We start from the raw sequence: 25,082 nt of genomic DNA, 5'->3' as shown, positions 1-25,082 counted from the left end.
ACTCTGAGACCTGCTCTACCTCTTCGGTCTGTTTTGGAATTTTAGGGTTCCTTGCACTCCTCCATACCTCGTGTCCTAGATAACAGCACCTGCAGGAATGAGGCCTGTCAGGATACTACGGTGAGGTGCACGGAGAGGGATTGTTTCCTGTTGCCCAGATATGGCAGGTGAGTTGCTTTAGACACACCTGGCCCTGCAGCTTTGACTACGGCAAACGCCTTTCAAGTGCTTGCCCAGGGTCTGTGTGACTAAAGGAGCTGGGACTGGAAAGCCCCCTTTGCACCAGATATTTAGGTTTTAAGAAATCCCCAGTGGGGTAAATGCTGCTGTGATCATTGCTGTGGAGGGGCAGTCTTTGTCAGGAAGGTTGCGTGCCGGTGTGTTTGGACTTGGCGGTGTTTCTCCTCCCCCTGCTGCAGGCGCAAGAGGCTTTCCTCTGATACTCACTGCGAGAACTAGGTAGAACTCCAGGAGGTGATGCTACTCTGGGGTCACCTGTGTCTCCACTGATGTTGTGCCTGCTGTGTATGGCCATTACTCATAATAGCATGTGGAAGTCTCCAACGAGAATAGTAAATTCGCCAGCAGGTGGAACTCATCAAAGTGGCAGTGGTGGGGAAGGACAACGAAAGAATCCTCTGCAGTCTCAAAAGCTTGCCCACACTGAGCCTTCGCTGTGTCTCATCTCACACTCTCCTGCTGGCGGATGACTCGGATGGTAGATGCCTACTGCAGGGGGCTGTCGTTCCCCACACCTGCCTATGAGTGTCCCTACTTTGAGGTAGCAGTTTACTGTGTGACCTCATTTCTCTGACAGATTTAGCAAGCGCTGTTTTTCTAGTCCGTTCAAATGTTGGGTGTGTCTGGATGGAGTGACGACCACTGCGCTTCTTGCTAGCCCGACTGGAGCCGCAGGCGCACTGCTTGACTTTGGTCAGTCACTCTCCCCCCCCCTTTTTTTTTTATCACTTTTTATCCATAAACAACATCAGCTACTTCCCAGGACCCTAAGACAATCCACGCACAGAAAACGTTAGAATCCATTAAAAAAAAAAACATAAAACTCAGAGATGATTGCACTGTAATATTATAAATGCTGAATTTTTATTAATTGCTGGATGCTTGCTTTGCAGAAAGCAAAAAATGTTTGGTCTCCCAAAGTGGCTCAAACTCGGATCCTAATTGCAGAAAACCGAGTGGCACACAGGTGCTTAAAAGCCACCTGGACTAAGGAGCACTTTTGGAATTAACTACAAAAAAAGGTCATGAAGGGGAACTTTATCAAAATTACTTTACACAATGCTTCGCACAAAGCCGCCGTCAATGGAGAAAGTGAGATGTTTAGATAAAGCAGTTCTAGATTGCAAAAGGCAAGAAAAAAAAAAACAGGTAGGATCATTTGTAAATGATTTCTGGGTAGACTTTTCAAAACCCCTTTATATAAGCACAAAAGACAGTTCAAACGTGTGTGTTGTGCAGTCTGGCTTAGGACAAAAGGCATCTATGTCGATAAAGGCTATGGCAACTCATAAATAAGTGAAACTTAAAAAATATACTTAAATTTATATCTCATGGCAGTAAAAGAATCTGTAGCTATGTTTCAAAAAGTAGAATGCCAAATAATTCTTAACTTGAGACTTACAACATAACACATATTTAAATATCTAGGCTTACAAAATGCACTGCTAAAAATAGGAAAAATAAAATCCATTGTAACTTGTTGACATATCCCTGAGGGCACAGTGGCTGATCATCATGCATAGTTCTGATCTCATTTCTACTACTGTTTTGGCTAGTACCTGGCTTTGAGATCTTGGCCACCCTAACTTTTCAGAGCATGCATTATTATCAGACGAGATCGGGCGCGTTCAGGGTGGTATGGCCGTAGACCAGAGCATACATTATTATCTCCGAGCTCTAGCACGCGGACGATTGCTCCTTGGAGTTGTTAGGGACGTGGGGGCATTTGGCACAGCAATCACAATACTTCATCTTATGTCAAGGTGCTTGGATGTGAGCTCCAGCCTACCACCCGAGTCCGGCTTTATTCTAAAACACACCCTCCAGATGCCTTAGGTGATGGTGTGCTAAGGGGCTGGGTGTCTGCCGCCTGAATGGATACTCCAGGCTGACCAGTGCATGGAAGCTCTCTCAGTGAGTTAGGAATTGAGTAAGTAGGCCGTTTGGGAAACATGTAGCAAAGGGGCTCTACTGATAACTGCTATCATTTCTATCCATCTAATTCGAGACCGAAGTTGGGTCAGTCAGATCTTTTCGTGATGATACGAAGTTGGGGCCTGGCTTCCTTGATCTCAGAAGCGCTTCCTTCTCTTTTCCACACTTTGGCTTTCATCTATGTTCCATGTGGAAAAGGATGGACCAGGAATGCTAATTCAATAAGGAGTAAGGAGAGAATAAAAAGTCATCCTGATCTAGCCACCCATAGTCCCACTGCCATTAACAAACTCCCGATTAGAATCTATATTTTCTTTTATTTGTGTATATATGTGCACAACCATATTTATGCATAATCTATTAGTTTGCCTGTATGTTTATTCCTGTACATGAATACATAAATATTAGAATCAGTTGGGATTACAAGGAATGTTTTTTAATATTCTCCGCTACTCATGTTTACATCCATATTTTACGAATTTCAGAAGAAATTATTATACAATTTCTTTTTCTTCTTTGATTTTACATTGTGTTCTAAACATCTGACTTTTGTGTGAGCTATTATTAAGAAAACGTGTATGCTACAAAAAAAAACCAGTCATACTCCGAATTTAAATTTGAATATTCACTCAAATAGAATGAAATTGCATTAAATATTAAAGGTGAAATGTAATCTTTAAATTAATAAACGAGGGACTATTTGTAAAACAAGTTGCTAGAACAACTGGTTTCAGTTTGAAATTACTAAAATATTTCAAGTGATATTCCAACACATATATATACACATGTGAGTGTGTGTGTATGTTTTATCTATATATATAAAACAACACGTATAACTTCTTAGGCTGATGTTTGTACGTTTCATAAAAGTATTTTAAGACTTATTTCATTATTTCACTATGAGAGGTAACCATCTTAAGCAATTTGTCCAAGGACACACACTCAGTAAGCCACAGAACTATGATGCTAATACAGGCAGTGGGCCCTACTTATTTCAGTGAGTTAATGCTGCTAACTCCTGGGAGAGGAACACACACGAAACACACACCCCATGCCAGAACAAAGAAGCCTCTCCTGAGCTAGAGGTGAGTGTTATCTGAGTCAAGTGGAAGGACAGTTTTATGAATCCAAATGAAGTCATGTGTCAGACATTCAGGGTACCGTTGGGTAACGGGCAAACTGTTACTCAGATCTGTCTCCTTCAGGAAGTGCCTGGAATCTGTTGGCACTTCCACGAGTCTTCCATCTTAGGTTAGTGTTTCATTAAATTAAAACAAAGTGTTTGAAGTCATAATTCATTGTGCTTTCCCCAACTTCTCCTTTTCGCTTCAAGGGAAATCCTCCAATTATAGCATATAGAGATCCGGGTGAATGTGTTCTTGTTTATTCTTTTCAAATTTTTAATCTTTGATCATTTCTGCTTTCAACACTGACTTCCCATACAGAGAATCCCTTCAAATGCCTTAAATGAAAAATTCAAGACTCTTTCAATTTCAAAGCCCCCAAATTTCAAAAGAATTCAGAAACTTGTTATTCAGACATGCCAAGAAGAATTCAAAGAAAAAAAAAGTTTTTCTACAAGGTTAAAAAAAGTTACAGCTCCAAGACAGTGTCTACTTACATAAGTGATACTGTGAAAATATCCCAGGGATAAATGCCTTGGGTCTATTTCTCATTTCAAAAGTTCCAAAGGAAAACACACAAACACAACAATAAACTAACCACTCATGAATTGTCGAGGTCGTCAGCACCCTCACATCTGACAATTTTACAGGGAGGAAAAATGTGCTTCATTTTAATTAGTAACACAAGATGAACAGCAAGAGATGATAGAACTTTGTGACAAAGTGTTTACAGTAATTCCTTACAGTCTTCATTCTTATATTTAAGATTCAAAGGAGTTTTAAGAATATTTTTAGTGTAAAGCTCGCATCCTAGTTTCCCTAGATCCTCCAGATTTGTCTTTTTTTAACTTTCCTTTTCTCATGCATGTATCTCCACTGACACGTAAACAGAGCGGCTTCACAGAAACATCCGTCTCAGCCCAGCTACCTCCTGAGTCAGACATCCCCCTCAAAGTGCACAACCCCTTGCTCCCTGTAGCCATGCTTTTGCTCACTCCTCACCACTGCCAATTCACCCTCCCAGCTCAAGTCTTCAGGAACTCCACTGACAGTAGGCATACTATGAAAAACCATGAATGGGGAGTGGCACCTGCATATCATAGGAATTCTGGTTCAAGTACCGCCTGCTTCATTTTCAATCCAACTTCCTGACAATGTACTTGAGCAAAGAGAAAAAGATGGTCCAAGCGTCTGGGTCCCTCCCACCTGCCTGGGAGACTCACACAGAGTTCTGGGCTCCTGTTTTGGCCTGGTCCAGCCCTGACCACCACAGTCATATAGGAAGTGAACCAAAAAAACAGAAGATCTCTCTCTTTCTCTCAATCTCTTTCTCTCATTCTCTCTATATATCTTTCTGTCTCTATCTTTAACTTGCCTTTCAATTAAAACTTAAAGCTTTAAAAATTATCACAGGTTTCAACTTTCTGTAGCAACATAAACTAACTTTTAAGTCCATTTACCCTCACATTTTTTGTGTGCTAACGTCTTTTTATTTCAAAATAAATGTGTTTTTCAATATACATAGATAGAACAGTGCACAGTCTGTGAGTATACGCTTTTAAGAAAACTTTGTGTATATGTAATGAAAGAAAATGATAAATTATTACCTATATTATACTTCCATGGAATACTTAACTGATAATTTAAGTATTTCTCAGTTCCATGACCTTTCTGTAGGTTTTCTTCCCAAGCGGTTGCAAACCTCTAAAAATTAAGTTACACTTGAACGTGGACACGTGCAGTTCAAATCTATGTTGTTTGAGAGTCAACTGTGATCTATGCTGTATGAATTCTAACTGAGAAATGAAGTTTTTCTTGTTCACCACCACGTTCCTCATGACTATTGAAGTTTCTTCTCTATCAGCCGGCAACCAGTTATTATTTGTAGATGCATTTGACTAATAATTAAATAATAAGATTAATGACAAACATCCTATTCCCATGATGACAGCACATGCTAATGTTTAAGGATTCTTGGCTTATTGACAAGTTTTTGTGATTCAGACAATGCCTCTTCAAGTTATTGATAAATTGTTGGGAGATGTTATATAATCTCATGTTCTTCAGTTCATCTACAAAGTTGGAGAGGATGTTGTTGCAACAAATAAGAACATTAAAATCAGATTATAGTCACAAATATTTGAATGGCATATTAAGAACTCCTGGTGAATATCAGATATTTTTATTTACATAGTAAAAAAGGTGAGGCAAAGAAAATGAATAGCTTTTCTGGGCTGCCTTGATGTTTGCTGGAAAGCCTGGAATGGTAACTTGCTTTCCTGGCTGTTGGGGTTTTGTCCTTCATCTCCTCTTTTTTCTTGTGGTTGGTAGCATAATGATCCTCATGACCTAATTCTCTGTAACTATGGTAGGGTACGCAGCCAAGACAAATTGCTATTGTACACTGCAGTTGGGAGTTGAGAATCAGCTGATTCTGTGATAGGGATATTCTTGCTGATTCATCAGCTAGCTCACTATAATTACAACGCACATTTTTAAGTAGAAAGGATGCAGAAAATGGACAGGGCCAGGCTGATGCAATCTGAGGGAAAACTCACGTGGACTGACCATCATGGGCCTTACAGCACGATGCTGTAAGGCACCCTGTGCTCTGGTCCCCTTGGGGGCAGGTCAGGAATGCCATCACCTGCCACAGGCTCCAGCAGGAAGCCCTGCTGCTCCTCTGAACCGGGCCCGCCTGAGACCAGTGTCAGACTTGTGGCCTGTAAGATGATGGATTTATGTGGCTGATAAGTGCTATTAGTTTCAGCTGCACCCGATGACCAATGCATTACTTAGTCAGTTTGGTGAGCTCATTGAACTGCATGCAGCCCTCCCCTGCAAAAAATCCATGCATAATTAATTTCTGAATTCATCCTGGAATTTACAAGATTTTATACAGTTATTTATCTTTGGGCCTGCTTAAGCTATTCTAAATTCCTTTTAAAAAGTAATGTCTTCACTGAAAGAGATGGTATTTCCATCTTGAGTAACTAAGTGAATTAAAAACAGGAAAGGGTGACTCTCTCCTGGGAAGTGAATTTCCCTGATTGTCCAAGGGGTCAGTGTAACCATTTAATTTATTGCAATCATAATAAATATACAGTGATTTTATACTGTGTTGATATATTTTTTGAAACAAGGCAACTAGGGTAAGCTTTGCTAAGTCGGCTTACTGAATACACTGTAAAACTGATTTAGGGTACCAGGGTACAAAAGCTTGTATTCTGATGGGTTTATATGCTGATTTATATGCAGGCAAACAGTTTATCACTGAGGTTGGTGTGATGGAATTAAGCAAGGAGCCAGGCAGCCATCCTTAATCCCCAGGTCCTCCGAAGTGTTAGAGACGAATGTTCGCTGGGACGGGAAGAGTGAGATGTCTGTGTCCCGTGTATATCCAGGTTCCCGTTTGCTTGGTCTACGCTTCTGGGTCTCCCCTTTGCTCAACTACAACACGTTATTCAGGGAAATATTTCAGGCCCTTCATTTAGTGTGGGAGCTACAAACAAGTGTTAGTTACTTTCTGCCCTGGACCTGGAATTCCTGGGAAATAAATCCCTGGAAGCAAAACCAGTTGTAAAGGAGAAGCAAATGAGCTCCTGCATCTGTGATTAGGCTCTCCCACGCTCCCTTAAGATGCGCAGAGACTGGTGGGCAGCTCTAGAGGTGAGCTGAGAGCCACGTGAGCTTGGTGGAAGGGAAGAGGCTGGGAGACTGGATGCTGAGGAGCTGCCTGCATTCCAGGTACTCTACACGCGTGCAGTTTCAACAATGACACGAATGGATTTTGTGGTTTGCAAAGTCCTCAGAAGATCCCAGCCAGCAGCACCGCCATCCTGGCAACACGGCCAGTGGTTGTCTGTGTCCTTGTTTAGCAGCATCTTGGTTTTTTGCTACCTCGTCTGGTGTTTCTTGCCACCCAGAATGTGCTCTGCGAGTTTACAAACCCTTCGTTTCGGAGGCTCGGGGTGGCAGTTCTCTGTCAGCCTCTTGCTCAGGGTGGGAGTCTTCCCGGCCATCCTGGCTGGCAAAGACTTCTGAACTTGCAGAGTCTGTCTCCTGCTCATTCCTGGGTCAATTTGCAACAGTGCAAACTTAGTGTCATCTCCAAGCTTCCACGGGAAGACTTGAATAAGATTGTCATGGTCTGTCTTATCAAGATCCCACGTTGCCCCAACCCTAAAATATTTTGCAACCTACGTGATGTTTATTTTGCTGACTGATACATGACCAAGATATCAATACTATTGTTTTAAGTACACTTGAATTAAGGATGTGAAGTTTCCAAACGAGATGGTAGGAATAGTTTCAAATTAATTAATCCATTTTAGCATAAAATCGTTGGCACAAGATAATATTATGCAAAGAACAAAATAATTGTGTGGGGTTCTACAAAGCCTTGGATCTCTCAGAAACTGACTGACACAGAAAAGGATTTAAAGAAATAATGAGGAACATGGTTGAGTCAGGCAAGGCACAGGCGAGCACAAGAAACAACACACTACACTGTTTTAGCAGAAAAGACAAATGAAAAGTGATATTAAATATCAGAATAGCAAAAATGCCCCAAAATGAAACCCAGCCAACTTGGACTAATACGTACAAAGGAAACAAAACCTCTTGCAGCCAGAAGCATTTTTTTTATTCTCAATAATTCAGTTAATCTAATTTCCACAAATTGTCTTCCAGCAAAATGAGCTTATGGTGCAGGTTTGCCATTTAGATGATTTCCAAATAACTCATTCGTCAGTAATTTAAGCCAACTTACTTAGTTTCTGAAATTTGCTGTATTTTGGATTCTCACAGGATAAAAGTGAAGATTAAAAGAAAATAGTGCTCAAAATAAAACCACATGTGCATATACATAATATCACATCTCAAAGACGGGGCCTATATCTACACAGAATATTTTATTTCATACCTACTTATGTGTTTAGTCCAAAGGTAGTAGATGTAATTTGGGGGGACAGCTGCGTCTTGAATGTCCCCGGCAGCCCTGCTTCTCATCCAGCTCAATGCTTGTGGCCTGGGAAAGCAGTCGAGGACAGCCCAAAGCCTTGAGACCCTGCACCCGCGTGGGAGGCCCAGAGGAGGCTCCTGGCTCCTGACTTCAGATCAGCTCAGCTCTGGCCATTGCGGCCACCTGGGGAGTGAACCATCGGAAGATCTTCCTCTCTGTGTCTCCTCTATGTATATCTGACTTTCCAATAAGAATGTATAAGTCTTTTAAAAACTTGATCCAAAGAGCAGGAAAATAGTTTCCTGGTAAGAATGATAAAAGCAAAGATGGGCTTCCCTGTGTTGTAATCCAGAGTCAAACACTAAGAGTTGATAAAGAAGAGTAAATAATTCTGCCACCTGTGCCTGCCTTACCAACTGATCCCTGAATTTGACCTCCCGCACATACTGCTTCAAGTGCTCCCACTCCTTTCCAACTCTGAAATTCCTTTTCATCAGAACAGTCCTCACGTGGATTGGACAGCTGTGTTCCCCCCTCTCTTGCAGCACAAAGAATAAGTCCAAAGACCCTGCCTTCCTGCGGCCCATCCTCCTGTTCGCTCTGTCCCCTCTTGCACCCCCGAAGAAACCCTGCAGTCAGGAGCCAAGCTTCCGTATTCACCCAGGTCTCGATTCCTCTTTAGTAGTAAGGAATAGTTGGAATGAAATCAAATATGGTCCACTTCAAAGCAAAACATCAGCTTGCGTTGTTTGAGATGGCAGCAGTGGAGTCCCTTTACACATCCTACAGTTCATGTACTGCCTGCAGGTGTATGAAATGTGATGAGGAAGCATGGACCATCCCATCCCTCATCCAAGGGACTGACTAAAAGACTGGATTTCACAAGGGTAAAATCCACTTAGACACAAGCAGAACTTCCTGACAAGAAGAATTAATTGTGATAAAATGGATTACCATTAGACTTTGGGCATTTTCTTCCTAAAAAGCCTCTCCAGGAGATTCAGGATTTACTGCCTAACTACTCAGCACGATGTCCATCCTGGATTTAGAAAGGCTGACCTTGGGATCACCAAATTTCTTCTATTTTATGTTTGTAGCAATAAAAGGCAGCCTCCATAATTTTTCAGTTTTGCAAAGCTCTGCTGTTTTCACATTTTCTCCCCCAAAGACCCAGTTCATGAACTACTAGTAAAACATGATCTTCCCACTGAGGCAGACAGGTGGAGAATAAAGGCGCTGATTCTCTAGTTGTACTTTGATCTTTGGAGTGATGTCTGAATGCAAGCCCATTATTGCTCAGACAAGAAAAGCAAAACAAAACAAAAAAAGAAATCCAGAAGAATTTCCTTTAAAACATTTATCCCAGGCTCCAATTCTGTCCTCCTCTTGTTATTTATCATTCACCCACTCTAATGAAGGCTGCATGAGAGCTTTTCTTCACTGTGGTCTCCCCCACACCTAGACAACTCTGCACGGGGTTGGTCACTACAGCTAGATAAAGACCATGCCAGTCTCAACTCCAGCCAATGCCACGTTACCCGCAGACACAGCCACCTCAGCTCTCTTTCCTGTGTGTGTTTGCATAGTCTACCTTCCGAGAGAGAATTCCAGCAACACAAACATGGGAAAGACCTGGGGCAGCACCAGTTACCACAACGACGGACACATCGGAGAAGTCTGTGCTGTGCAAGGCCCCAGAGTACAGTCATTAGAGGGGAGATGCATTGCGCTTCAGCTGTGCCACCATGAATCTGAATTTGTGAGAATAAGCATTTTCATTCCGATACAATTTTTCCCACAGAGCTTAGAGTCGGACTAATCTCCAAATCCTTCGAACACAATGATCTTTTTCAGCGCTGAAAATGTTAAATGACTTAAAGCAAGGTGAAATCACTTAAACTGGCATACTGTGAATTAAACTCATTTGAATGCCTCAAAGTGGCTTAAATCAAATACAGCCAATCCTGGTTTTGCGTGGAGTTTATGTTTGTGAATTCACTAACTCCTTAGAATTTATTTGTAACCACAAAATCAATGCTTAGCAATGCTGTCACAGTCATTAGCAAGCAGGTGCAGGTCAGTGAAAAATTGACTTGTCTGAAACACATATTCCCAGCTAAGGCAGAAGAAGACAAACTCTTCCTTCTTGTTTCAGCCAATGCCATAACAAATGTACCTTAAACAGTCCATCTGGTACCTCATTTTTTTCCTCTGCATTTTAGGGATGGTTTCCCTGATTACAATGATCTCCAAAAAGAAGACTGTGGGTCTGTACAGTGTATCATAAGAACAAAGCAAAACAAAACAAAACAATGATGTGCTTGAAGAAAAAAAAAATACTCTGTTGATAAAACTTCTTTCAGGCATGAGTAAGATGTTTTAAACAAGCTGTGTATAAACAGAAACACGCACAAATGAGGTTATGCATTGATCAGCTGTTGAAAATGCAACACACTCATAAGAATCTAAGGCTGTTTCCTCTGGAGCAACAGTTCAATATTGACAAATTCCAGGAGACTGTATAGACTAAAATGTCTGGGAATAACAAGAATCAATTGCCAGAGTCCTTGTAGGGAAGAAGTGTCAAACTCTTACGAGCGGTTGCAAGATTTGTCGTGTCCATCAGTTCCTCTGCCATCAGCAAGTAAACAAACCAATCTGCCAAAACTTCATTGGGAAAAATTATCTGTTGCACTGTACCTTCTCCCAGGCAGTAGCTTCTGTGTGGTCATCGATTCAGCACACTCACCTTTGTGGAAAGTACAGATTCTCTTCACTATCAGCAATGAGAAGAGAATGTTAACAACGAAAAAACATCCACTCCATAAGCTGTCAGGATGATGGTTTTTCTCTCAGTTTTCAAACATTAAAATTATTTGCATCATCACATAAAAACACATTTTTCTTCTGGCAATGACTCTCTGGTATTAAAATTCTATGAAGTCTGCATTTTCAAAAAGTTAGGTCATGAGTCAGAAGGGAAGAAAGTAAAAATTTTCCTGATCTTCATTTAGATATAACTGTCTAGGGCAGACTCAGAACTGGTTAGAGTTTCAATATAGCCAAGCAAATGAATGTTATGTAGGCAATTTCAACCGTACCAGAATAATAAAAAAAAATAATGCCTAAATAATGGATGATCTATGCTTAAAAGATTATATCATAATATAGGAGGTGGAGGATGGTATATTGTTTAAGTGATAATACCAAAAGTTTCTAAGATCTTAAGGGAGACTCTGTTTTCAAAATGAATCCTAAGTAGGGTGCACAGAAAAAGAATTACCAGCTAGATACATCATGGATAACTTCAGCCAGCATCATACTGAATGGGGAAAGATTGGAAACTTTCCCACTAAGATCTGGAGCTAGATGAGGATGTCTGTTATCACCATGACTGTTCAACATAATACTGGAAGTACTCACAAGAGCTAGTAGACAAAAAAAAAAAAAAAAAAGAAATTCAAATTGGAAAAGAGAAAGTCAACTATCTCTGCAGATGGTATGACTCTATACATGGGGGAACCAAAAGACTCAATAAGGAGACCGATAGAACCCATGTAAGAGTTTGGTAAAGTGACAGGGTACTAAATAAAAGAGGAGAAATCAATGGCCCTAGCATATGCAAACTACTTCAAGGCTAAAAAAGAACTAACCAGTAATGGTACCTTTCAAAATAACAGAGAGGATACTGAAATGCCTTGGAATAAACCTAACTAAAGACATGGAAGATCTCTATAAAGAAAATTACAAAAGATTGAAAAAATAAACGGAAGAAAACTTTAACAAGTGGCGAAATATGCCATGTTCCTGGATGGACAGAGTGAGTAACATCAAAATGATCATATCGCCAAAAGCAATATACAATCAAAATTCCAGTGAAAATACCAAGAACATTCCTCCCAAAAAATGATACAAAAACTCATCTGGAAACAGTAGAGACCACAGATAGCCAGAACTATTTTAAAGAATAAGAATTGAGCTGGACGGATCACATTCCCAGACCTTCAGACACGTTATAGGGCGGTAGTCATCAAAACAGCCTGGTACTGGGACGGAAACAGAGGGGAAGGGGATGGAAAATCCCAGCCTATGGAACCACATCATAAAATAATTTAAAAATGGAAAAATAATGACATTCCTAGAGAAAGGAGGTGAAACTTTGCCATGTTTGTGAAACATTTATTTTTTATCTTCGCATACATTATTTTAAAAGTGCAGCTGATCGATGTAAATTTTTGTTTTTTATCAAACATGCAAGATATTCATATTCAGCAAAAAAAGTTTTAAAGTAAAAACAGATGGCTAGATCTTGCAGATATTAAATGTAATGTATTATTTGGAGTTATTCTGAAAGATACAGTCTTTAAAAACACACTTTGAGGTTCTTCCTCATCTTCTGTGCTCAGGAACAAGCCATGTGAATTTTTGTTTTAGTTATTGAGAAGAATGCTACAGTCAACATGGCGGTGCAGGTATCCCATTGCAATCGCCCATTTGTGTCCTCTGAGTATATTTGACTATTTCTGCAGCCCTTGCTTATGCTACCAATCAACTAGGACTTTCACTTGTCCATCTCTTATCCGCAGGACATTAACCCTTTGATTATGCTGTTAATTGAAAACAAGTAAAAGGAAGTTAGGAGGGAAAGAGAAAGCACAATGCCGTTATACTCTGAGTTTTTCCTGTGAACTACATTCCGTATGCTTTCTTTGCATTTATATCGTGTAAACAGAAAAAACAAAGTATAATTTTTTTAAAGATTTATTTTCATTATTTTTTTATTGGAAAGGCGGATATTCAGAGAGGAGAGACAGAGAGGAAGATCTTCCTTCCAATGATTCACTCCCCAAGTGGCCACTAGGGCCTGTGCTGTGCCGATCTGAAGCCAGGAGCCTCTTCCGGGTCTCCCACACGAGTGCAGGGTCCCAAAGCTTTGGGCCGTCCTCGACTGCTTTCCAGGACCACAGGCAGGGAGCTGGAAGGGAAGCGGGGCTGCCGGGATTAGAACCAGCGCCCATATGGGATCCCGGGCGTGCAAGGCGAGGACCTTAACCACTTGCGCCACCGCGCCAGGCCCACAAAGTATAATTTTTAAAAAGCCCATTTGAAGTTCATAATTCTAGAACTCATGAATGATTGAATGTTTCTGATCAAAGCCATGTCACACAGCACGAAACTCAAAATACTGATCGATTCGCACAATCTTTAAGCCTTTTGTTTAGTATTCCAATGTTAATCAGATTTATACTATGAATAGCTTGTTATTTGTCTTCAAGTAGAGTACATAACTATTTAAGACAAACTGGGGGTAAATTGAATATTTGTTCTATCCGAGCCCTGTGCATCTGAGTTCCTAATTGCGTATGACTTGTGGTCTTCCGTTTCAGTATTCTATTTGTGAACACACTTGGATTGCTACAGCAAATTAACTTCCAAGGGCTGTTCAGAAACCAAGTCGTACCTGTAACACATCACAAGCTAGAACTTGCAAAACTAGCAGCCCATTTAAGTGATGTTAGTCCCCGACACAAGCCAATAAAAATCCTTTATTTATCCCTTTGAGTCCACTTAGCGTCCAAAGCTGACCCCCTCTTCCGTTGACCTGCGTCTTCTGCAGCCCTGAAGAACAGTTAGCAGTAGTACTGTGCTCACAGAATAAACATCTTATGTAACTTCACATTCCTTTGCTTGCAACAGAGTTTTATCTTTCACTTTCTGGGTGAGTTCCCTCTTTGATTTTTAACAACTTGAGAAGCTATTTATTTGGAAAGAAAATCTTACCAATTATAAATCAATGGAGGAAAAGGGGAATTTTTAAAAAAAAAAAACCTATGTGTTGACAATTGGCTACTCTTAAAAAGGGTGAAAAATGAAATCAGATTGATCCTTCAATACATGTACTTAATCAACCCAGATGAATGGTTCATTCTGAAAATGAAATCAAGACAGAATGGAAGTGAAATAAAAATATACACATTTTTTCCCTCTAGTTTTGAATGGAAAAGCCTTTCCATAATGGCCAGAAAAGAAAAACAATGTTGAAGCAATAAAATAATGACTGAGCTTTACTAAATAAAAATTATGAATATGTGGTTTTATAAAATCACATATTCAATATAAAATCCTGATAGCTAGTGTTAGCTAGAATGGTTGTGTGAAGGAAGATTCCTATTTTGAAAACGGCACACAGATAACTGTTAGCCTCTAACTTCCACGCACCTAAGGGTGAGGAAAGAAGTTTATCTAACTACTGTGCAGCCACAGAAATCAGAGTCACTGGAAACAGCAACAATAAGCACCATGCTATTTGGGAAACACTACACTACGGGGCAATTATTATAATGACCCCCTATTTTACCAAGAAGGAAACAAGATTAGACAGATTAACTGATTCTTATGAAGTCATGCAGCTGGTAAATTTGGAAGCATAGTTTTATTCCATGGTTTGCCCTTTCTAATGTATTAGCAAGGAAACTGAAAGAAAGTCTGGCCTGGGAGGTAGTTGAACTGTTGTCAGTTAAATTTGTTTCCTCTTCTGGAAATGTATAAAAATTAATTCCACTTTTTCTACAAACTTGAAAGAGCTCCAGTGAAGGTCTTCAAAAGAAGAACTATACATAAGGAATGTCAAAATATAAACATGTCTAAGCTATCTGAATACAGGGATTTTCATTTATTCTCCCCAAGGCTCCAAGTATACTTTTTAGCTCGTAGAAAATGATTGATAATACACAGAAGGAAGATGAGACCACTTGTGATTAACTAATCTGTGCTTGTATTTTTTATTTAATATTCTCCAAACTATTATTAGATTTAGCAAAGAAATTGAATTTCACTCTACAAAGTAATAGCCATAGGCTGTCATGTGAAGCTTGCTCACATCATATTGGTTTATTCCACAGTCTATGTTCTCTTGATAGCTTTTCACTTAAATAACTGCAATCTAATTAATCAGACCCCATAGACATTAGGAATCTACAACATGTTCAGTTTAACAAAGTTATCTTGATTTTGTGACTGGAAGACCTACCAAGGAACAGTTTCAAATCGTTCAACACTCTGAGTTCTCAGCAACATGCAGCAGAAGGGAAGCAGTCGGGCCGCCCGAGCTGCAGTGTCTCGGCTTCGAGAAGTCATCCTCGTACTGTCCGAGCTGAACATAACTTGAGGTGGCTTCTGTTAGTCTCTGCTATGTGTCCCCAAACAGAATATGTCCTTCCTAGGTATATGCACAACACAGCAAGGATCCAAAATGTTTTAAAAATGTATTCTTCTTCACCTACTGTGCCTCACAGCAACTGCTTAGCAAACACTATCTAAAATCCTAACAAAAGAAGCAATAAAATCCACGACTTGTTGAATATGACCTCTGGCAGACACAGCTCACACGGTCTTATGGCTGTCTATCTTAAAACTAACACATGAATTCATGAATTCTATAACCTACCGAGATTAAATCAAGAACTTACAGACAAGCTAAGCAGCTCCACAACAAGCAATGAACCTGAAGCAGCGATCCGAAGTCTTCCACCAAGGAAAAACCTGGAACCTGATGTCGTCACCACCGACTTCTACACAATGTTCCAAGAGGAAGTCACTGCAGTACCCTTCAAACTAACTGGGCACATCTCGTCAGCTTCTTTTTATAAGTATTACTTTGATACCAAAATCAAAGGCATAACATAAAATATGGGAAAAGTAAAATCCTGTAACCATATTAAAAGTAGATGCAAAAATTCTCAACAACATACTAATAACTCAAATCCCAAATCACATAAAGACATCACGTGTCATGGTTAGATGGTTAGGTGGGATTTATCCCAGAAATGACTCAACATTCAATATCCCAGAGTGGTTCAACCTTCACTAATCAATAAATAGGTTACATCAGTGGAATGAATAATAAAAACTGTATCATCATCTCAACAAATGTAGAGAAACGTTCAACCTGATCCAACACTCCTGCATGATAAAAGCTCTCTGCAAATGAGATGTAGAATAAACATTCCTCAAAAATTATAAAGGCTGCACAGCACACACCAGCAGTCACCATGCTCCTGGAAGGAGGAAAGCTGAAGGCATTTCTCCCCAGTCTGCAGCAAGACAAAGTTGTCCACTTTTTCCATTCTTATTCCATGTTGCAGTAGAAGTTTTAGCAACAGCCATCAAGGAGAAGGAAGACATAAACGGCATCAAAACCAGAAAAGAAGTTAAATTATCCATGTTTGTAAATGACATGATGTTACATATTAAAAAAAAACCTTGATCCTCCACCCACAGCTGTTAGAATTAATAAATTAATTCAGTAAAGTTTCAGGCTTTAAAATAAATATTTTTGTATACTAATCAAGAACTTACAGAAAGAGAAATCAAGGGAAAAAATCCCAATCTCAATAGCCATAAAAATAAAATATTTAGGACCTGGTGCGGTAGCCTAGGAGCTAAAGTCGTCACCTTGCACACTCAGGGGTCCAATATGGCACCAAATGCAATCCTGAGAACCCCACTTCCCATCCAGCTCCCTGCTTGTGGCCTGGGAAAGCAGTCGAGGACGGCCCAAAGCCTTGGGAACATGCACTGGTGTGGGAGACCCTGAAGAAGCTCCTGGCTCCTGGTTCTGGATCAGCTCAGCTCTGACCGGTGCGGCAACTTGGGGACTGCATCGATGGATGGAAGATCCTCCTCTCTGTCTCTTCTCCACTCTGTATACCCGACTTTCCAATAAAAAAATAAATAAATAAACATTTTTTAAAAAAAGCTATGATCATTTAGGGGCCAGCTCCATGCTATAATAGCACAAGTTTCTGACCGGCACCTGTCTCCCAAAGGTAGAACCAGTTTGCGACCTGGCTTCTCTCTTCTTCTGTCCTGGGAAAGCAAAAGAGAATGGTTCAAGTTCTTGGGCCCTTGCACTTATGTTGGAGATCTGGACGAGGCCCTGATTCCGGGCCCCAGATAAGGCTCAGCTCTGGAAGGCTGCTGCAGCCATTTGGGGAGCGAACCAGTGGATGGAAGGTCTCTCTCTCTTCCTCCTTCCCTCTGTAAATCTGCTTTCAAGTAAAAATAAAAGAAATCTAAAAACATATATAACCTGAAGAAACTGTGACCGTTTGAGAAATGTGATGGGTTACGGACATTAAGTTAGCCTTGGAAACTACTCATAAATTTTCTTTCTAATGAGCCGAGTGTCTCTCACACCCGTGCAGCTACGGAGACTGATAAATTTCGAGACCCTGTCTTATAAGATTACTTTGACCTTTAGCAACACATAGATAGAAAGCACTTTGGAAGATTTTTCCAATAAAATATTAAATGTTGAAAATACATGTAGCAGGGTATTTTTCTAACTAAATAATCAACAGAACGCAAAAAAGGACGAAACAAAATCAGAAATAAAGCCTAAATAATAGCACAGAATCTAAGGTTCTAAATTTGTAATTCTCTGGTATCTCAGTTATCTATTAAAAGTTAATCTGATATTTTTGTAATTCTGTTTTTTTTTTTAATAAAATCTGTAACAAGAATCAAGACCACAAATTGTGATATGCAATATCCAAGCTTTGGGTAAAGAAAGATAAGATAATGTTGTGCTCATTAAAAGAATGAAGCAGTTTTACAAATTTTAAAATTGCCATGGAAGTTGAGCAGCCTTGTAAATGATAGAGTCATCATGACAGAGTCGTGTTTTCTAAATATGGGCAAACTGGTTTTCACATTATCCTAATATTCACAATTTTTCTTTCTTTAAGATGTTCATTGTACACGTATGCATATAAAACATATAATTGCATTTAAAATATGTATAATAAATTGCATATAAAATATATAAAGAATGAATAAAGTTCCTCAGTGGACAGTGAACCTAGTGAAAGTTTGAGAAAAACATGAAAGCTGATGACCACAGGATGGCGCTGTTTTGGGAAAGCCAGTTTGATCTAGTTTGTTTCTGTTTGTATTCAACACTTGAAATGTTTCAACAAATGGCAACTACATTAGAATCAACAAGTACTGAGAATTAATAGATGTTAGACATTTAAGCAACAACACTGCAATAACTACTTTTTTATTTTTTACCGATTTGGTAAAACCTTCTTTGACAAGTACATTGATATTTTACAATTTCCAGGTTATGATGGGTTGTGCAATTTCGATTCTGAAGTCCACCACACATTTTTCCATAATGTGGAAAGGAATAGTGTATAAGAATTTGGGCAGTTATATGATCCATTAGATAAAAACCACAGGACTCTTGACTAAAAATTGCCATGATAAAAGAGTTACCATTTTAATGAAATATGATGAAGCTTCTATAAAACTAAGGGGAAAAAAGGAAATATAAATTACCCAGTGGCCATTAAGCTCATAATGAAATGTTTAACTCTAATATGAGGTTTTAGCTTTTAGTGCCACGTGCCCTCTGCTCACTTTAAAAAAAGAATCTTAAAAGGATCCTTTTCTAGTGCAATTTAGATTTTATTTCCTTTAATAGCATTTGCTCTGCAGATTAAGTTCTTTTATTGACTTAAAAAAAACGCAGAAATGGGAGGAAAAGGAGATTAAAAATAAAACACATTTTCTGAAAAATGCAACTATACCACGACACATACGGGAATACTTAGGACACAACTGCTCTTTTCCAACCTTCCTTGAAGCGATCATGGCCCTAAGATGCTCCAAAGTTAGCAAAGACGTGGGCATGAATCAGCACCTGTTTGTGCCCATGTCACAGCACAGCCGTGCTGGCACTGGAAGACTTGACATGAGGAGGAGCTGCACCTGGCCCTCGAGTCACCAGGGTGAACTTTGTGAGGCCTCAAACAGAAACATCATGAGGAGGCTTCCTCCAACTGCCAGCTTCGCCAGGTTCATACAGTCATGTTCAAAATTACTTGATTTCTGTCATCACCAATTAGAATACCTCAAGGAATGCCATTCTTTCTGTATTACTGTTTAGTACACTCTATCATGTTTTTGATATTCTCATATGACAACTGGCTGAAAATTTAACCAATAATTCCATAATAAATTAATGATTCTGATGTGTTCCTGTCTTCAAAAATCTCTAATTACATGTAACTGAGTATTTGCCACACCAACCTGGAAAATGTTAGGTCCTAGCATATGTGCGCATGGTTTTCGTTATACCCTGTATTCGAATTATTTAATAATGTCCAAGTTGACTATACGTCGATGAAATGTTTGCATATATTTTAATCAGTTACTCCAGTGTTAGTAAATAATTCAACAAAAATGAATTTAAAAAGGATAGGAACCAAATCAATTTATAAACACATTGCGTAGTCTAAACCACACACACATATATACACAAGTAATTACTCCTGTGTAAATTGTAATAAAAGCTGGGTAAACATCAATTAATTTGATGAATGCATATACACAATTTAAATAATTGGTCCCTAAAATCCAGTCTTGGGAAACATACCTCAAAAATGAGATCTAAGGTAACAAGATTAAATGCTGAAAATCTATAATCTTAAAATTCTCTAGCTTTCGAGTAGATTTACATTCCTAGCTGTTTCTGAATGTCTTTTTGAGCCAAGTTTATAAGAATATTTAAGATAATGTATCTAAAAATAAGATCTTAGTTGTATCTTAGGTGTATAATTATGGAACCTATTTTTAATTAAAACATGTATATACTATATATATATATATTTCAATTTCTCTGAATGTGTTTACCATGTGTTAAAACATACTCAGGGAATGCAACAGTTTTATGAGACAGTGTTTTTTCCAACATCTCCATCTGCTGGCTTAGTGGAAAAACAGATTTCTATTTGCTTTTTCTGTAGAGGTAATATTTTTAAAACAGGTTTGTTGAATTGTAGCATTAAACCATAAAAGATGGAATTATTTTTAAACAGACTGATGGTCATTTATCAATATTCAGAAGTACAAAGGAAATATTTTTTGAAGGTTAAGTATTTCATATTTTCAAGTTCCAAACTCTATGGGATCAAATATTCCCATTTACAATCCTTTCATACAGTTTCACCTTTTAAAAAAGTTTGAATGTGTTGATGCTTGTCCATGGTATTAGCATACAGAAACACCTAGTATATTTTCCTAAACTCTGCTACTGATAGTGTATACCCAGATGTCAACACTGAATCCACTGTCTTCACAAAAATGCAGAGCCCCTTAGTTACTGGAATAGATTGCTTATGTTCAAGAACTAGGAGAACACTCGAAACTCTGGGTGGAGAAGTACTTGGCCGGGGCCACGGCCTCCAAGGCGCACTGAAGCCATCCAGATCTACAAACCTCTGAGAAGCGCTCAGGAGATCACCAAGGGAAAGGGGGAGAAAAGCTGAACCACCACAGCCGGGCTGCTCATGTATCCTCTAACAACCAAAAGACCGAGCGGATGAGTGAGTGAATGAGCCCTCGAGGCCACCGGCTTTAACCGCGGGCCACGCCACGTGCTAGTCTTAATTTTTTCTTTTTTTCTGATTTTAGGCTTTGTCATCCCTCGTCATAAGGCCTTACTTCCGAACAAGCTTCTCAGAGCAATATTCACACCATTTCCCACTAAAAACAGGGAAGACAAGAAGAAGAAAATGCAGCGTGGTGAGGGTGAGGGAAGGGATGAAGGAAGAAACTGGAAATCTTTCTTGAGTTCTTCACGTGCCCATGGAAACAAATGGAACAAACAGGTACTTTCATTATCCCACTGCGCCGCACACATAGTCATTTCACTGAATTCGTAACAGAATGACTTCGTTAACCCGTTTTGTGGCTCTCTCTGGATTCTTCCATCAACGTCAACTTTGACATTTTCAAAGAATTTCCTCCAACGCAGGAAGAAAAGGAAATTCATGAACCAATGCACTTTGCTCTTTTGAAATTATATTTTAAATTTTAAAACCCCACTTTCTTAATGTGTAGATTTAACCGTGAGATTCTGATGCCTTAACTCAGAAGCATTGTTGGCTGATAGGCGTCATTAAATAGGGCAGATAAAGGAAAATTTTGTAGATTTCAGGATGGAAATCGGGAAAAGACATTTTGCTCTCAGTTGTTAACATCTTGAAAAAATATTGCTTCTACTTTAGATAGGCAAGAATCATGGGCTCCCCTTACCAAAAAGTCAAGAAGACCAAGGGTGAGTTCGGAGATAAACCATGATTTAAAGGATGCAGAACTAACACTGGAGCTTCCTTTCATTCTCTGCTGTTGACTTCTGCAGGTTTACACAAACCTAACACTGAAAACCGAAACGTGACTACAACCTGTGTGCCTTCCAGTGTGCCTCAATAGCTCGATTCAGCACTCGCTGGAATCAAAGGATATTCATTTTGTTCACTGGATATTCCTATGACTTCTCTGTAATCCTCTAGCATGGGCTTTGGTATAATTGCTTGTTTTTAGAAAGAACGGCTGTCAATTCTTCCACTTCAGGTTTAGAATCTACCTATGGCACGCGGTCCTGCCATAGAATACGTTACTTCCCATCTCGTTCCTGGAGGAGACACTACCTCATATAGATACTCAGCATATTCACGGGTCAAACTTATAATACAGAATAAAAGGAAGCCCCATGACAACACGTGAGCACTCTAAATCTGGCAGGCAAATAGTTAAAGTATAAAAGTCTTCACAATTTAATTGAGTCCATTCTTTTCTATTTATCTGTGTGTACTAAGATTTTCAGATATTTAGAACCAGTTTCACAGTTGCAAATCCATTTTAATTTTTCTCTCTCTCCCTCCCTCCCTCCCTTCGTCTCTCTCCATGAGCATTTGAAGAAAGCCTTGTAATCGCAAAAAGACTTGATGATGCCCCAGCATTATCACCAAGCTGGCGCACCATCAACCTGACCGGGTGATTGAAGTTGAGGCAGTGGGAGACACCGGGTTGTTTGTGTAGGTGCGAGGTCTGCATCTGGGTTATTTCTGCAGGAATTTCCCCCTTGTTCCCCCACACTGTAACCAAGATTCTGCAGATCCCGCAATCCTATTATCTATGAAATAATAACTGCGAACATCCGAGTCTGAGCGAATCAGTCCAGCCCAGCCAGCCAGCAGGCAAGGATGGCGGAGCGCACCACAGCAGCTGGGATCAGGCTGCTGGCCTCGCCACCAAACCCTTCCGAATCCCCCACAGCCTGGTTTTCTGTTGCTTTATGGGAAACCTGGAAAGAGCTTCCACGCAAGTGCCCAGGAAAGCCTAATATGGAGAACTGCAAAGGCTAAAATGGCTGATCAGCGACTTCTTCAGATTATCAAACGCGGCAGATCCCCCCGCTTTTGGATCCCTTCCCTTCGCCTGCCTGCTCTTGTGGGGGACATGGGGTGCGGGGTCCCGCTACCCGAGAACAAAGCGCTCAGGGGCCCGCGAGCTGTCCGGGACGCCAGCGGCGGAATGCCTCCCCTCCCCCGGGTTCAAGCTCATGAAGCAGGCGACACTGACAGTTCTTCCGCTGGCCCCTTATGCATCCACCACATTGCACTCCTCTGCACCCCACCCGGCCCGGCCTGGCTCTACGTCAGCCTCGCTCCGCGTCGCGCCCCCGGGTGGGCGTTATGTAACAGCCGGTGCCCAACTCCACAATCATTTTATCAGCTCGTCCCGTCGAAGAGAGCCGCGGGGTGAACCGAGTTGCAGCTGCGGATCCCTGCCTCGCACCGCAGGCGCAAGAGGGTGCAGCTGCGGGTCAGGTGGCTTGGGGCTGGCAGCCTTCAGTGGCATGTGCCAAGGAACCCGGCAGGGAGCCCTGGGGAACAGGGTGTTCCCTGTGGGCAGAGTGTCCGTGGGCACGCACTGAGGACGGCGGGGGCGGCTGAGCTCCCCTCAAGATGTGCCAGAACGACCTGCACCGTGGGAGCCCCTCTGCTGGCTCCAACGCCCACCCTCGCTCCCCAGTGCGCACACTCTTCACAGCCTCTCGCCTCCTCGCCTCCTCTCCAGCACTGACTGCCCCCACCCCCAGCCAGCGGGGGTCCCCGAGATCACAGCCACTTCTCTCTTTTCGGTGCCACGCACGCGCGTGTGCACTTGCTCAAACCCCCACACACACCGACACGGACACACACGCACACACCACCCCGCACGCACACTCACTAGAGGGGCCGCGTGCAGCACCCGGAAGACATGAATATTCATCACTTACAAGCGTTGGTGACTGCAAAGCTGTTGGCTACCTCCAAATTGTCGATGTGGGGTGTCAGCCTGAACTCCGAAGTGGAAAACTGAACCATCCCTACCCGAAATGCACTGTATTCTTGATCAGCGCCCCTCGGAAACAGCCCCCCTGGAAAAAAAAATAACCAACAACAAACACAAGGAGAGCAGTGTCAGTTCTCGGGAGGCGGAGGAGGGTAGCCCGCTGGTGCCCAATGCCCGGGAATTCGCGCTGCTACCAGGCCGAGGCAATGCAACCCAAAGGTAGCCCAGGGGTCAGGACGCTGGGGAGCTAGGAGGGAAAGGCAGATGGCCAGAAACATTTCGCCTTTGCTCTTGATCGCAAACTGTGCTTATGGAACCCTAGGCAATCTAAGCCAAGTGGGAAAGGCACAATTCCTAAATTTTGGAGGTCAGAAGCGAGAAGACCTTTTCTTGTATTGTGTCAAAGCCAGATTCATTTTCCCTTATTGCATCCCGGGGAGGGGAGCAGGTATAAGATACATGTACATTCTAGGTAGTTCAGATCTGGAATGCAGTCAAGGCATGACATAAGTGTACATGACATGAATTAATTCGCCCATTGTGAACACAGATGACCACCAAATCAGGTACAATTCAAAAGCGCAGCACAAAGGGTACTCACCTATCTGTATGCTGTTGGAAGAGACACCAAAAATCAGTCCCCATAAAACTGGAGAAAGGAGGGCAGAAATATGCATAATCTTTTGCATTTCCAAGAAAAGTGGAGCATCCACAAAATACCCCTTCGATTTTCCTTTTCCTCCTCTTCTTTCTGTGGCCGTTGTCCTCAGCAAATTAGATCCTCTGCATTTTTGAGACAGCAGCGAAGCACCAAGCTGCTAAAAAAAAAAAAACCCCAAGTGCAGGCAGAAGAATCCCTGATTCTCGGGTCCTGCCGTAGGCTGCTGATGCCCTGTGCCCCAAGTCCGGAGGACTGGCCAAATGCAGTTTTCCGCGGAGCTGCCGCCGTGGTCCCAGTGTGTCGGAATATTCAGCACCCTCCCATGCGCTCACACACTCTCACCCTCTCTCGCGCTTTCTTCTCCCTCTCCTCTCCTCTCCTCTCTCTCTCACACGCGCCGGCGCGCGCGCGCGCGCTCGTGAAGACATACACCCGCACACACACACACATATACACAGACCACACACACACACACACACACGCACACACACAGGCACACACCCTCACCGACAGGCGCAGGCGCGCGCGCACACACAGGCGAGTCCCAGAGACCGACAGGCCGCCCCGGGTGCGCGTGCGCCACTCGGAGCAGACGGCTAGGGGCGCGCGCACCCCTCCCCGGCACCGAGCACCGCCCGGCCTCGGTGGCGAGAACCGAGCGCAGCAGGTGCAGCTCCGAGCCCCGCGGCTCTCGGGGTGCAAGGCCTGTCCCCCCACCCCGGGAGCCCCGGTGCCCAGCGCCTCCTTTCAGCACCGAGGACAGCGCTGCGCACCCCGCGGGGCGGTTGCTTGGTGCGGTTGCTGCAGCTGCCGGGGGAGACGCTTCAGCCAGAACCAAATGCAGCAAAATTGATTTCCGACTGCTGTGCAGAAGTCAGGCGGCTAAGTATTATAGGCAGTTAGAAGATTCTCTCGCCGGGGCCTGTCGGTTCACGTGAAAAGTAATTCTGATTTTTTTCCCCATTGCCGT

The 25,082-nt window shown here is 41.7% G+C and overlaps 1 protein-coding gene across 3 annotated transcripts in view; it reads right to left on the bottom strand.

The window, feature by feature from the left end:
- The window catches only part of GRIA2 (glutamate ionotropic receptor AMPA type subunit 2), a 97,160-nt gene that overhangs the window by 60,131 nt on the left and 11,947 nt on the right, over positions 1 to 25,082 (bottom strand). For 2 of the 3 annotated variants that reach the window (XM_040971321.1, XM_040971322.1), the window contains exons 1-2: positions 24,053 to 24,503; positions 23,396 to 23,536 (exon numbers count right to left, since the gene is read on the bottom strand). In XM_040971321.1, the coding sequence (XP_040827255.1) occupies positions 23,396 to 23,536; positions 24,053 to 24,140 (229 nt within the window). In that variant the 5' untranslated portion in view covers positions 24,141 to 24,503. Of the gene's footprint in view, positions 1 to 23,395; positions 23,537 to 24,052; positions 24,504 to 25,082 lie in introns of those variants that run through there. The other variant, XM_040971324.1, reaches the window with a different exon arrangement.

Source organism: Ochotona curzoniae, unplaced genomic scaffold (assembly GCF_017591425.1).
Source record: "Ochotona curzoniae isolate NIBS_2020 unplaced genomic scaffold, NIBS_Ocur_1.0 contig_21, whole genome shotgun sequence".
Lineage (NCBI taxonomy): Eukaryota > Metazoa > Chordata > Mammalia > Lagomorpha > Ochotonidae > Ochotona > Ochotona curzoniae.
This window is presented reverse-complemented; position numbering and strand designations above follow the sequence as displayed.